General features: G+C 34.9%; 1 protein-coding gene across 2 annotated transcripts in view; it reads left to right on the top strand.

Annotated features, from left to right (window-relative positions):
• Positions 1 to 16,205, top strand: part of LOC118195629 (cell adhesion molecule Dscam1-like) — a 1,218,268-nt gene that overhangs the window by 586,464 nt on the left and 615,599 nt on the right. For both annotated transcript variants that reach the window (XM_085806699.1, XM_085806698.1), the window contains exon 7: positions 2,158 to 2,568. In XM_085806699.1, the coding sequence (XP_085662825.1) occupies positions 2,158 to 2,568 (411 nt within the window). The remainder of the gene's footprint in view (positions 1 to 2,157; positions 2,569 to 16,205) is intronic.

Here is a 16,205-nt window from a genome sequence, read left to right as displayed (position 1 = left end):
TGTTGGCTTAACTAGGGGGGGGGGGCGGTTTGCTCTGGGTGGCACGTTTTTAGGGGCAGCATTTTTTGCGTAAAGCATTCCTTTATAAGGATTAGTCAGGTGGCTTATCGAGGCAGGAGAGGAAAAATTATATTCTAACTTCCCATACCGAATTAAATTCGAAATAAATAGAGTTTTTAATCGAATAAGGTATTCAAAGAAATAATCACTTTATTTGTACAGCTACATGCTTTTGTCATATCTTTTTTATTCTGTCGAAACCTTTGAATGAAAATTGCGAATATAAACTAAATTTGGATCCCGTCTGCTATTAATAAGGAACAATTTCTCGTTAAAAAGGAGGTATTTCAGAGTTTTATTTCCGTTTCTAGGGAAATGGAAAAGATGTAATGGAAAAGAAATGGAAGGGCAATCATTTTAAACTTTTGCACTTTATTCTGAAATACGATCTTCGGTACAAAATTCCAAATACAGCAAAGCTAGTGCGAAGTTTTCTCTCAATTTCTGCAAGTGCTGTTAGTGAGAAGCGTTTTTTTAAATAAAAACAACTTAAAAATTTTAATTTGTTAAAATTTGAATTTCATTCCTTACAGCAATGGCGCAAAGAATTAATTAAATGTGTATTTTAATTCAATTTATTCTTTTAAAAGTTTTAAATATAGTATGTAATAGATCTCTACAATACGACTGGTGGTTTTGCGAACCCCCCCGCCCCCCAAAAAAGCCTGAAAAGCCTGACGTTGATTTTATACAACGTCCAAAGGGGTGTTTTTTGAACGTTTTTTGTATTAACTTTATTTATTAAATATCATGTTCTTTGTACTCAAACCATAAAATTCAATCCCACAGCAATATCGTAAAATAGTTAATAGAGCATATATTTAGAATTTCTGATACACAGTCTCGCGCGTTGGAGATAAAAAAAAAATATTTTTTTTCCCCTATACAGTGCAGAAATTGTTTGCTCTGAAATAATTGAGTTTCTTAATCAAAAACTCATAAGTGCTTTACATAATATGAAATAAATAATAAGACAAATTCTAAATTCAAAACTTGATATTCCAAATGCCTATATTCGGGTGGAGAGTACGCTATTCATAATTTGATGGCTCTAGGTACCGTTGTTTTATCACCATTTGAGAAACATACACATATTTACGCAGTTCCTTCATTGTTTAATTTCTTTAAATATAATACAGGTGACAGGTGACGGAGGAGGGGGACACCTGATGTCTAACAAAGGTCCTACACCTTCCACTATCTTGAACCGACAACTCCCCAGTCCCAGGACAACATAACAATAATAATAATAATAAAAGTTTTTAAATGCATGAAATATGATCCATCAATAAAATACATTAATACATTGGACACACCATAAAGTTACATGAATACATTAGTTTTGTACTTGACAGCTTGATTACGGTAAGGCATGCATTACACCTATTCACATTCATTATTTGGGGTTTGCGTTATTTGAGTACATACATGCTTTGTTATAATATATACATAACTATGTTATGAATACCGTTTATACATTTAAATACTCTCCATTTGATGTCTCTAAATTCCGTTGTTTGCGAGAGAAACATACATGCATTCATGCAGATTCTTCATTATTTAATTTCTCTAAATATAATACAGGGCGATAATATTTGCTGGCAAAAATTTCAAAATTGATTCGCCGTTTATAGTGAATCGATGGAAAATGAGAAAACGAAATTAATAGCCCTTCTGAGCTAACGCTCCTTTGGGTTAAAAATTAAATTAAATTAAAAAGTAAGCAAACGAATAATATGATTTTGAAATGTAGGAATAAAACATTTTCTTCAAATTTAAACGTATAATTTTGTTCCCCTATATACTTTCGTAGCTATTTTTTTTCTATATCAAGAAAGGCTACAAAAAGACCGCTTCAGGCGGGCAAACTCAGAGACCGCCTCGGGCTGCCAAAGTTTTATCTATGCCACAGCGCATTTATCATTTTCATTAAAATGGTTGCATTAGTCTTTCGATTAAGTAAAATGTGTACTTTCTGATTTAATTTACTCGTATGAATAATTTTTAAAGCCTTTAAAATTAAAATTTACATTTCACTTAGTAACAATATATATATCATAGACTAATAGGACAAATTCTGTTGATCTCTGCTTTCAGATCTTTCTCCGTCATTAAAACTGACGTTCCCGGAGAAGACAGTCCGACCAGGAAGATATGTGTCCTTGACATGCATCGCCTCCGGACATCCAGAGCCCTTGATTCGGTGGTCATTGGACAACATATGGCCCCTATCCACACGCCATGGCGTTCTCATCAGCTCTTACCAAACAAGCAATGGGGATGTTGTCAGTTCTGTCAATTTCACTTCTGCGGACGTCACTGATAGTGGAGTATACTCTTGCGAGGCATCCAACGATGCTGGAACTGTTAGTTATTCTAAAAGACTCAATGTATTCGGCCCCCTCTTCATCAGAACTATTAATAATTTGACTGCTCTGGCAGGGGAAACATTTTCTGTGATATGTCCCTTTGGAGGATATCCTTATGATACGATACAATGGAAAAGAGGTGAGTGATTATTTTGCTTGCTTGCTAGGATAAAAGGTAATTCAGAAACGGCATTAAAAAATGTAAGTAATGCCGGTGTATGTAACGACTTTTAATATTTTGTGGGCAACTTTGCCTGACAAAAAGTTTGTTCTAGGAAAATGAACTTAGTGTCAAGAGTACATCGATATTTGAAGTCTAAGTTAAAAAATTCCGTTTCTACATACCATATATATATTTTCGTATTTTGAAAATTATTAATAAGTAAAGAAGTGGAAAGTAATAAAATAAATTAGCTATAAAGAAATTTTTAAACAAGATAGTTAATTAATTTTGATTTAGCATCTAATGCGAATTCATCTTATTCTCTATTTTCAGGCATTTAATTTCACGTTTTTTTATTTCGCTGCAACATTAAGAATTTATTAGCTACATAAAAACTTAACTTTTTTTTTCCTCTTTCAGTCTTTTTTTTTATTCATCTAAAATTACGTTACCTGTTTGTATGCTTGGTGAATGTATGATTTACATTACGGAATTTTTTTAAAAACAGATATAAACAAAGTCTTCATATATCCTATAAGGCAACTGATCAGTTAATTGTTTTAATATTTAACATTTTTTTATTCTTACTAGAGAAATGTTTTTTTCTAGAGACAAAAATGTTTTTCTATATTTGTGAAAATCAAAGAAAATTCACTTTAAATACGATTCAACCATATTGTTAATTATTTTTACAAGCAAGAATAAACTCTTTTTTTTTTCTTTTTTCCTCGAATTGTAAATTTTTTTAAATGTAAATTTTACTTATTTATTTAAATACACTGTACGATGCAATAAAATATATAATAATTATCTTAATTACTTTCTTCTGTTACAAATTATTCATTAATTTGTTAGCGAATATTTAACCGTCCTCATTTCAAACTAACTGATACTTTAAAAAAAATACCCCTATAGTACCCTACTAAAAATGTCCTACCATACGACTGTTATAGAGTTACTAATTATGATACTATAAAACTTACTAACTATGATACTATAATATCTCTTTACTTATTAAATAGTACTACTTACCTTTAAATTTGCCTTAAAAAGCAATATTATCTAATATTTTTTTAGAAATAAAGTTGTTTCTTGAGGTAAAATAGCACTTTTAATCAGAAGAACTTCTGTCGCTGAAATAAAAGTTTTTAGTATGGAGAACAATTTCAAATATATTGTTATAACTACGTATTTATAATGTTGTTGTTATTGTGTCTATGATAAAGCCTATTAAAATACGGCCATGGGAGGAGATTGCAGCCATGGCCATCTGCAACATGTTTCCATCATGGGGGTTCGGACTTTTAAACAAGACCCCGAGTTTTAGTAATTCAGCAAGGACGGCCAGACAACAAAAATGTGTGCATTTGTCAGTTCTGTGTGCGGGAAGTTATCACAGTTGATATAGGTTTTCTCTCTGTCAATTTTAATCCTCTATCCTGGCTAGTTCTAAGTCTGACAATCAGTGGAGATTGTCAGACTTAGAACTGGAGCTGGTGCGTTATTTGAAATGAAAGTTATTTCAATCTGTATTTTTGCCATGGCATTTGCGTCCGTCAGGGTGACATTTACGTTATTACTACTGCTGAGATTTCGATCCTCTTTTGCCAGTTTACCTGCTAAACTATTTATAATACAAGCACCATAAAACACAGTTCTCGTAACAAGGAAAGGAAGAAAGTTTGGTACTTGCACAACAACTTTGGCGCAGTTAGGCGAATTTTATATAAAGAAGGGCTGGAACAATGGCTTTTTTTGTAAAGGAAAACATTTATTATGTACATTCGTATTATTATGTACATATTTTACATTTCAACTGTGCTTGAATTTAAAAAAACAATCAATTAAGCATTTGATAAGGCGGGCTTTTATTTTCTTTATTCTGGTGGAAATTTCGTGGTGACTATTTTGAAAAGAGATTCGAAGTATTGCTCTTAATGATTTTGTAGCAGAATACTGTTTTCCTGTCGAAATTCAGACGCAGGCAAATCCCACAAGCACATATTTTAAAATCGAGCTTAAGACAAAAAATAATCACGGTTTGTCCACAAAAGCTTCTGTTATGTGTGTGGTTGTCAGAGTTTGGCGCATTCTGAAACACTAGAGATTTCCAGTAAGGTGATTCCGATAATACCCAAAGTTTTAATATGTGAGTGAGAATATTATTTTAATAACTGTCAAAGATCTTCATCTGTCATACTACTTGAAACCTGGAGATTATTCATCAGCTTCTGCCAAATAGGTTTAGAGGAGCTGTATATTCTAACGTATAAGAATTTCCCTTCACATCTAAACTTTATGCACTAACTACAAAAGAATAATAGCGAATTCAAATATTGGTTCAAAACATGCATTTTGAAGTCTGTCGGTAGAATTCTGCTGTGACTTAAAAACTGTGACATTGCCCAAAGAACCGCAAAAAAAAAAACTTAAATATGTTTTTAATTTGCATGGAGCAGCTGAGAAAGAATAAGTCTCTACTCCTTATTTTAAATCTGCGCCTCGGGTAAATCGTAAAGCACATTAAGACTTATAAAACAAAAAGTTTCACCATAGTTCCATGACTGTCATCAGTACTTAAACTGAACTGGAGCCTACTGAGCTCGAGCCTGATACTTCTTTAGTTTTTGAGATAAATCGTAACTTGAGCCGGAACGCACTGCAGCCCTAAATAGGAGGACTGTGGCACTTAGTTTACGTAAATGAAAACCAATTTCAGTGGAAAATTCTTTTAATCTTTAAAATCTTATTTTAATAATAAGTAAGCCTTAAAAATCGATTCTAATTTCTCAATGCGTGGCTCTCTTTCTCTGGCAAACAAGCCCTTTATCAGAGATTTATAAGGAAAAGATATATTTTAAAGATAAGTAAATCTTTCATTTCCAAAAGAATTAGAAGTGATCATCCTGGCCGTGCACGTCCAACGTTTGCTACTTGTCATGGAAAAGAGCACTTGCACACTTTTTGGAATGATGGAATAAAATATGGAGGACGAAAATTGTCATTTGTACCGAATGTTTTGTTCTCAGCTACCAGATCAATCCTCAGGTTGGATAGATTTTCCACTATCACATTCTGCTTCACAGCTAGAATTATATCGGAAAGGCATCATGGTCATGAATTCTTCGATTATTTTTATACTTAGATATCTCTGTTATAATTTCCTTCCATACTCTCATACTGTTATTAGAATTCTCTCCATTTTCATCAGTGGGACTTTATCTGGGTTAATTTTCACATGAGTTATTTTTTTGGTTTTTGAGAAAAATTGCAACTCAAGTCGGAACTTGAAGTACGACGAGGTCTAGTATTTTATTCTGATATTTAATTGTTTACCATTAATTTAACAATTTGTGGAATTTTAATTTATCTTTTGATATTTTACCAAATATTAATTATTTTAATCCAATTTTTATTTATCTTATTTAATTGTTTATTCCACTTTCCTGATGGCTTTCCATAAGACTCTTGCATTTTTTATTTCAGAAAATAAGCTCTAACGTAAAAGACGTGGGTTTTATTAAGCTCCTTGCAAATCTATATAAGAAACGGGAGTTAATGTCTTTTGTCCTGTAACTTCAAAAAACGTGGAACATATTGTTGCTATATCTTCTACCACCGAAAATAATCACTGTGTTCATCCACAATAACATAGTGTCTAAGAGGAATCCGAAGCCTTCCACTGGACTTGCTGGTTCCGGTGGAGCTTACAATCTTGGGAAGGCAAGGTTAAGTGTTGCACGGTGGTGCAACATGCTCCGTAATTTAGTCGAACGCCAGTTATAGGGTTATGCTTGATCTATTAAGCTACTTTATTTAACACTAACAGACGTAAAGCGAGTTATCGGTACTTCTGAGACAGAAAGGTGAAGTCTTAGGAAGTTTATAAAAACAATATTTTTATTTAAACAGATCACTGAACATAAAAATACAACTTTTGTGCCACAAGAAACACAGCTCATAAAAATGCAAATTAAAATAAGCATGGTCAATAAATTCAAAAGTTGTGTAGTAGTCTAAGTCTATGCAGTCAAATGTTAAGTTCTAAGCTAGCTCAATAAATTAAAAATTTGAGCAGTAGTCAAAAATTAAACAGTCAAATACTAAGTTATAACCTGGCTCAATAATTTCATGGAGCATCAGATTAAAAGTATTGAATGATTATAACTGCTAGAGCTGGCAGAATTTAACCACGCAACGCGCTATGCCACGAACACACTCTTTCCAAAGATCCAAAAACCTTAGCTTATGTACTCAAACAACTAATTTGCATTCTGGTGAAGAATACGGAAAGGAGAAGTTACAGTAAAGACCGAAGTTGTAATAACTGGTTTGGTTTATTTGATTATGACAAAGCACTCGAAGGTAATTTGAGTAAAGGGATGGGTGCTTGAGTCGAAGACTTTCTAAGGGAAACTGGCTCGTATATACGTTACACTGGGAAAAACTAATAACTGACAATTAACACAAGGTACTCTATATAGTTAATCATGTATTTTTATTTTATAACAAAATTATATTTTAACATCAATAATTACTGTAATAATTCACGTATCTAGAATTCTCCAATGTTGCCATATAATTTTCGATGACTTGAGCAGCCAAACTTCTGCTGTAAATAAATGCATAATTTAAATTATTCTGTCCATCTGCATATATATTACGAACAGCTTCGTTTATTAATATGCGATAGGATAAAAGCCCCCTGAAAGATTTATTCTTATCTAAACTCGAATAATAAGGAATGGAAACTGCATCCCTATTTCTATCGAATCAGTAAAATTCTTTTACAATTTGCTGAATCCCCAACATTTGCAAATATGGAGATGTACTTTGCCCATCGACTTGTAGTCCGAAAGCCGCCAATCAGGAATATTTCATAACAAGACCACATATTTATATACTCTCCCTTATTAAAATGCTATCACGTTGCCAACTCTGTCGTTAAAATTTCCTCGAGTTAATGTTTGTTCTCATGCATTAAGCGAACCATCGAGTTGGAGTCAAGGCAATTAACAGGAACCCTCTGAGATGCTCGGTTGTCATGGGTTTAAATGTACGCATAATTAACGACTAACTATTCCATCAAAGGCTGAACTTTGTGATAAGTTGATTTCCCTCCCCCCCCGCATTTATGCTTTATTTATTCATCGCAAGCGTCTGGGAGTACAAGAGAGTCCTTGAGTAATTTTCGAGTTTGGGAAAGATGTTTAAGGAAAGACGAAGAGCGAGTTAATAATTCTCACGCGCTTGGGCAAATTTCTTCCTGAAATGTAATATCATACACGTAAAGGAATCTTCAGGAAAGATTTTACACACACATCTAACTAGGTATCTCGCTTTCCATTCCTTAATGTAATTTATATTTACTTGCTACTATAAATGCTCTTGAAATATATTTCTCTAAATATATGCATTTTCTATGCGTGACATTTGAAATGTTAGTCAACTGCAGAATTTCAAACTAGACTGAATTATAATATAACACTGTCCACATAGTATTACAACCAATTTATAAAAGTTGCAAAACAAGCTTAACGTCAGCTTGAGCAGTTTAATTTAGATTTCGACAAATGCAACACTTTAGCGCACTTAAATCTCTCGTTTTTATGCCTTCATCTAACTGTCTATCTCACTTTCTATTTCTTAATGGGATTTATATGCACTTGCTACTGTAAATGCTTTTGAAATATATTTCTTTAAATATAAGCTACTTCTATCCACGATATTTGAAATGTTAGTCAACCAAATAGTTTCAAATTAGACTGAATTATAAAATAACATAATATAAAACCAGTTTCTCCAACTAATTCCTGTAACAACCAACTTTTGTAACATAATGTTACAACCAACCACATAGACTTAATACGAGTTTATTAAAGTTGCAGAACACAATTAATGTCAGCGTGAGCAGTTCATTTTAAGTTTTTACAAACGGAACCCTTTAAGGCGGACATTTTCTATTTAGTTTGCATTAAGCAACTAATAATCCATCCATATATTCGTAATTCATAATCTGTGCTTCAAACCGACATAAGTATTTTATTTACTCTTAAAATCAAAAGGTACTTTTACGAATATTAAAATAGTATTTTATAAGATCTCGGCATATAAAAGATATATATATATATATATATATATATATATATATATATATATATATATATATATATATATATATAATATATATATATGTCTATCCTTTTTACTCATATATTATCCATGTTTTTGCCCCGCCGAAAACGTCGCGGCAAAAACATCGCGGACGAAAGCGAATAATCGCTTGAGTTCGTGTTATAAAAACAACAAGTAAGAAGGATGAAATAACCGTTTATTTAGTCCAACTAAAGTTTAACAAAACTCCGTCTTGGAGTTGTGCAATAAAGCCCGAGGCTTTATTGGGCTTGAGCTTAAGAGACTAAGAATTAAACTAAACTAATCTTAACTGAAAAGATATGGCCGAAGCTATCATATTCCTAATAGAGTTGGCCCCTTAGCGCTAACTGACTACGAAGCTATCAAGAGCCTAAAGTACGGCAGAGCGTAAAAATAGCTTAAGAGAGAGTAGCCTAAAAAGGCGGATGCGTGCTAGCCAGAATCACTGGTTCTCTCTAACTAAGACAATAGAACTCCACGGTTAAATACTACTCCTCAAATTTGCATTCAAACGAGATTCTAAAAATACGTTCTGGACGGAAGTTGTAAGTTAATTAAGAAGCGAAAGGAAAGGAACTTTAACTCAAAATTTAACTGTTAGAAAAATTAACTATAATTATGGTCTCTAAACGACCTTATTTAGGACTTTAAGTCTAAATCTTTCTAATGTTAAATGCCACACTTCTAACTCTTTGCATTAACTAGATTTCACTTTAAACTTTTGTACTTGGGCCAACCTTACAGCAAATCTAAAGCTAGACTAAAACTAGAATTTGACAAAATTTCGCGAAATTTCAATCACAGTTTGGTACAATCATCTGCTTCTTCTTTCGTTTAATTCCAATAAATATTATTGGTCCTTCCAATTTATATGGAAGGAAAAAATATCAGTACTGTCTTATACAAAAATTTCCATATTCCTTACAATTTCCTCCTTTACTAGCATCATTCGGCCCTCATACAACTTTCATTCATACTTAAACTTCTCTTACCTCAATGCTCTCCAGAAATTGTTCTGAAATGTACTTAGGGTACTTATGTTGTGTTACCTCGAACAAAAACTACCGATACTCATTGTCTAACATAGTTAAATTTGACATACTAGACCTCAAAAGACTCCCTATCCAAAAGCACTTTCCTGATGTACTAAGCAAGAGTTAAATTTAAATTTAAAGTGTTAGCTGCAGAGCCTAACATTAAACGCACATATATATTCTAAAACATTTATTTCTTTCACAAATTCGTTTGCACGATTGCCATAATTTATCTTTTGTACAAGCTTAAATTTACGACACTTTAACACAGACATTTAACATTTTCTACTTTAACATAAGCATTATCAGATATTTACACATCACTTTTAAATTCACTTTACATCAAAAGTCATAGTTGCTTAAGGCCCATCAGCGGCCAAGCGGTAAAGACGTTGAACACTGGTAGTTCGGTCCGAGGTTCGAATCCCGCGAACGGGCTGGCTGCATGGGCGTTTTCCTGGTTTTCCCCATGTGTAACGTGTATACGAGCCAGTTTCCCTTAGGAATCCTTTACGAAGGCATTCCTCCCTTTAGGCAGATAGCCCTCGCCCTTGTGTGCTTTGCCAGAACTGAATAATCCACTAATCCATAGTTGCTTAATTATAATTTATCATCTTTTCCGGAAATCTTAAATTTAAGTTAACAGATTTCACTATTCAAATAGTCTTTCAGACTAAAAGATATTCATAATTGGATTCTCGCAACTTGCGAGTTCTTAACAAAAATATTTACTGCTCTTTTCTCGCCAAATTATAAGCATAAAACTGTTTGATTACAAGCTATATACAACTAAATTCTCGCTATTTGCGATTTGACTTTTCTTCTTTTAAAATCTTTAGTAACTTACAGCTCACCAGCGGCCGAGCGGTAAAGTCGCTAAACACTGGTAGTTCGGTCCGAGGTTCGAATCCCGCGAACGGGCTGGCTGCATGGGTGTTTTCGTGGTTTTCCCCATGTGTAACGTGTATACCAGCCAGTTTTCCTTAGAACGTCCTCCACGAAGGCATCCGTCGTCTTAGGCAGATAGCCCTCGAGGCTTTGCCATAATCACACACACACACACACTTTAGTAACTTACAACAAAATGACATAAATTGAACTTTTTTCAATGTAAAATTAGCAAAGAAAATTTTTCACTTATCTTTTCTTTTTCTGCACTCCTCCATTCTGATAAAACAGAATTGTTCAAATGTCGGATGTCTCAGTAATTCCAGTCTTCTTCTCCGACTTTGATGATCCGTGCCGTTTCCATTATCCCTTTTCCGCTTATGTCCTCTGTCGACTAACCTTTTACGGGACAGCTGCGGATTTTGAAACTGGAGTTTTCTCTTGATTTATGGCGAGACCACCCGCCTTTTTTGGTCTTTTAATTTGCACTTCGACATTCTAACTTGTTGTTCAGGCACGGCTGTATCGGCTAGTTTTTTATCTCTTGTACTCCTCAAATCTTGACCTCCTTGGGCTTCCTCGTGGTCGTTGCCGCTAGAAAACGTGGTTTGCGTTTCGTTGATTCTGCACGTTGTTGAAATTGCTGTTACTCTAGCACCTCCTCAGTAGGCCTCGTCCTCTTCGCCTGCGGTACTGGTGCTTTTCTTGAATCTTTAGTCCTGGCTTGTTGCTCTGTAGGCGTTAGTTTCCTTCATTTCCTCTAAGCCTGGACCTTTTCCGGGTAGGATCAGCTTGGCCGGTGATTGTTGCGGTCTTTGCGTTTGCTTCTTTTTTTATATTGAGGGACTCCTGCTGGGCTTTTGAACTTGCGGGATTCTTTGCTCGCTTCCAGGAACCTGTAATGAATCCTGTAAAACTTGAAAATCATTACCCCTATAGTATGTTTTTGTCTGATCAATATTTGCAACCATTTGTTGGCCATTTTCGGCCTTTAAATAAAAAGTGGCTTCCTTTATCCTTTCCACTACATACGACTCTTCAAACCTGGGTTAAAACTTTAGAACCCTGTTTTCGGGTGCGGTTGATAATGAGTGTTTCAACTTCAATACTTTCTGCGCCACTGTATATTCTATTTTCCCTCTATTTCTATCAAAATAAATTTTCTGTTTCTGCCTTGCTATATTTGTGTTTTTAATTGCTTCATCGATAATTCTCTGTATGTCTAACTTGAATTCTTCTTGCCTTTACTGTACAAAAAACAGTTTATCTAAAGGCGTTAGAATTTTACTTCCTAGAAATAACTGCGCGGGGGGGGTCTTTTGTGTAGTATCGTGCTTTGCTGTTCTACCTAACGCATTGACACAGCAGTCCCAGCGGTCGTGGTAATTCAATGTATCCCCTAATAATCTTTACAATATTCTTATTTACGCGTTCCGCAATATTCGATTGCAGTTTATATGGTACTATTTTTAGATGGCGTATGCCAAGTCCTGTGCACAAATTTTTAAATATAGTTCTAACAAATTGTTTTTCGTTATCTGATATTACTTTTAGTGGGGCCCCGTATTTTAAAATTGTTGAGATATTTGTAATCGCATTCTTATTGGTTAAAAGGAAGTATAGCTTTCTGTCAGAACCGATGTATTCTGAAACTTAATCCCATTCTTTGTTATTTTTGATTGGTTGTTTATTGTGTCTTGTTTATGATTTGTTAAAACATGATCTGTTATAAAGTTATATATATAACCTCTGTAAACATTTTCACTCTCTGCTTTTATCTCTGCGCGTATTTCTCTGCGTATTACGCTGTAATAAATGCTTGTTTTTCGAACCACGGCATTTTCAAGGTTCAACAGAAATATACTTATTTAAAAACGAATCTGCGACTATTTTAGCTGAAGCTCGTTTAAGAGGGAATATTTCCACACATTTTAAAAAATAATCCACTATCGTTAACAAATATCTATTTTTTATTTATTTTTGTTCTATGGTAAGGTCCGAGCAAATCAATGCCAACCATTTCATTTGGGAAACTGGTCTTTATGTTTTTTAAATACCCGGCCGGGCTATAATTAACATCATTTATTAATTGGCACAAATGGCACGATCTGACCTACGCCGTAACTACCCTCTGTAACTGCGGAAAATAAACTGCTTTGCGCACTCTCTGCACGGTTTTTCGAATTCCAAGATGACCAGCTATTGGCGAGTCATGGAGCTTATTTAAAATATTCAAACGTGGACTCGCTGGGATCACTGGCCGGTATACCTGATTATCATTTGTTAATTGGGTGTAGAATAGCCAGTTTATCAATTATTTCCTAATACGCTGCCCTATTTCGAATAGCTATATGTTCAAAAATTTCGGGGTCTTCAAGATATGCGTAAGTATTTTTGAATTCAGTATCCTTTCTTAATTCCTCAATAAAAGATTCACATGACTCAATAACTTTTGAAGTATGCATAGAACACTTGACTGTATTTTCCTCCTCATTGATCTTGATTCTTGAAAGGACATCGGCAACTAAATTTTCTTTTCCAGACATGTGTTTTATAATTCAATTAAATTCTTGTAGTTTTAGCGTCCACCGTATCAGGCAGGGGGATAGATTTTTCCTAGAATACAAGCGACCGACTGCTGCATTGTCCGAGTATACCGCTATTCTAGAACTTCCGAAGTAAACTGGAAATTTCTGAACCGCTAATAAAACGGCGAGCGTTTCTCGCTCTGTTGCCGAGTAGTTCCTTTGGCTAGAGTTCAGAGTTTTTGAAAAGAAGGCAATCGCCTGCCCGTTTTGGAAAAGAACCACACCAATAGCGTAATCGGATGCATCCGCAGCAATCTCTACATCTTGTCCCCTTCAGGGAATTTGAGGACTGGGACATTAATAAAGGACGCAACATCCTTTATAAACATCCTATAATAGGAACACAAGCCCAGAAATGAAGATAATTTCTTAGCCGTGTTTGGGGAAGGGTAACTTTTAATCGCTAATGAATTGGAATTATCGGTCTTGATGCCCTTACTCGAAATCTTGTACCCAAGGTATCGCAACTCCTTGGCAGCAAACTTGCACTTTTTGCGTTTATTTTGAAACCGGCGTCACTAAGCAAGGGGGAAAACTTTTTTCAATTGTTTAATATGTTCGTCTATCGTTTCGCTGGTGACTATTGTATCACCGAGATAAATTATTGTACCTTTACCCCAAACTGGCCTTAAAACTATATCCATGGCCTTTTTGAAATGTAGCCGGTACTCCGCTTAAATCAAACGGCATTCTTAAGAAGGCATAGACGCCTGAATCTGTGATAAACGCCGTCTTTTCAACCTCTTCGGGTTTTACCGCGATTTGAAAATAGCTCGATGTTCGGTCAAAGATTGTCATAAACTTAGTAGAGAGAATTTTTCTGATAGTTTCATCAATTATTGGTCGGTTATATTTTGTTATACTATTAAGTTTGCGAAAATCAACTGCAAAATTGTACTCGTCCGGATGCTCGGGCGATAGCCCATTTTTCTTCCTGTAAAGGACCACCTGACTTGCGTATGGACTAGTGCTCGGCACAGTGATTTTATTTTTTAACATCTTTTCTATCTGATGTTCCTAAATCTGTTCTTTGACCCTATCATACCAATATGGCTTCGATCGAATTGGAGGGGCATTCACCGTATCAATAGTGTGGGTAACAACCTGACAGAAACCTGGTTTGTCGTTGAACAAAGAATTAGATTTTCTTACCAAGTTTTCTATTTTGCCCTTCTCTTCGGCTTCCAGGTAATTTTGTGGCATAGTTCCTTCCTCTTCTTCCACAGGGTCCATGTGTACCTGCAACGTAGAATTCTGAAATTTAGATTCGCGTTAGCTACGCGTAAGAAATCGACTCCTAATATTACGGATGTTAGGAAATCTTTAACCACTAGAAAATTTACTTTTAACACCTCCCTTTTAATTTGTACTTGCAGTGCAGTTTTCCCCAAGCATAAGCACTGCTTGCCTTGAGCGGCAAATGCTCGTTGTCGCGTGGTTCTAAACAGCCTATAACGATGAAAATTTTTCTTAAAGAAATCTTGTGCAAGAAAGGAACCCTGACCTCCGGTCTCCAGGAAGGCAGTGGTTGGCACGTTATTCAACAATATATGTATCTCACACATGACTAAAATTTGCACCACCACTGAGTTCAGACGTATTTCTGAGGGTCTTTTCTTCCTACTCGGTGACCGTGGCTCCTTCTCGATCACCGGTGTTCGTTTAAATTCTGCTTTTCCGCCCCCTATTTTTGCTCCTTTTCGTATCCGAAAACCTTAGATTTGCCAACGCTTTTGCTATCGGACTTTTCACCTTTTCCCGTCTGCCTATACGCACTCTGCTGTACTTGCGGTTTCTTCTGCGGAGTAAACCTTGAATGTTGGCCAAATTGATTTGAACGCTCTCTCCGAGTTCCTTCTGCTTTTATGTCTTTCCAGTTATATATATATATTAAATTAGTTACACTCCATTGCTGTTTTAAAAGCTATTTGACTTAGACTCTATAATTGACCGAGCTATTGCGAAGAGCAATGTTGCCGGTTCCAGAATTAAAGCCCAAGGGCACTTGTCATAAAGAAATTCGGACGTGGAGAAAACCTCAGATGAGAAAATGGAGATAAGGGGAAAAATAGAAGTACCAAAAGGAGCAAGACAATCCAATCGGAGAAGTTCGCAAAACGTGACGAGCGATCATAGCTTTCAAGGAGGACCCAAGACAGTGTAAATCAATGACAACAATATGAGAAGATACACTACAGCAGTAGTTCCAATGACAAATTTAAATACAATTAAACAACCTCAATCAGTAGTGCTAAATACAACACAATACAAAACGACTATACAACACAATTTAAATACAGCTATTCAACGCAATACACTCTAGCAACTCAACAACAACCTAAGCAACCTATTTACAACACCACTATATCATCACAATGCGAAAAATCTCACAGCATTAGTTGAATCAATCTCCAAGAATAATATTCAAGCTACAGAAGAACTTCAATCAAAATAAGATGCATTGGAAGTATAAACATGAAAGCTATTTGTTGTCTTAGTTTGATGTTATCATTCAGTTAATGTTATCGAAATAGCCGTGGACAATTATGAGCAGATGAAACGGTGCCTGTTGCATATTGATTAAAATGTACTATTTCTGTCAAATGTTGTTAATTTAGAAGAATACATTTTTATCGCTTTGGTACGTAAAATTATTCTTAAAAAGAACTATTCAATATAAAGTTTATTAACAAAATACTATTTATTGAAAGAATTAATTTAAGGTGCGAATATACTTACGATTACTTTCAAAAAGAAATGAAAAGCAGAATCGCCCTCTTGGTAAACGCAATTTTTAGAAGTAGTTTCCAAAAAGCTGGAAACAGGCCTTCTGAGATGAAAAACCTGACTCTCTAAAGGGAACCGTCTCATTTATTTGAAACTACATGAAATCCCATTACAGCTCCCTAGACAGTTGGGTATCCAGAAAGCTTCCCTTCTCTGCGCT

Source organism: Stegodyphus dumicola, chromosome 12, assembly GCF_044657685.1.
Source record: "Stegodyphus dumicola isolate Sdum_Otavi_A_Nest chromosome 12, ASM4465768v1".
NCBI classification, from domain to species: domain Eukaryota; kingdom Metazoa; phylum Arthropoda; class Arachnida; order Araneae; family Eresidae; genus Stegodyphus; species Stegodyphus dumicola.
Note: the sequence above shows the minus strand (reverse complement) of the source record. Positions and strands in the feature narration are given on the sequence as shown.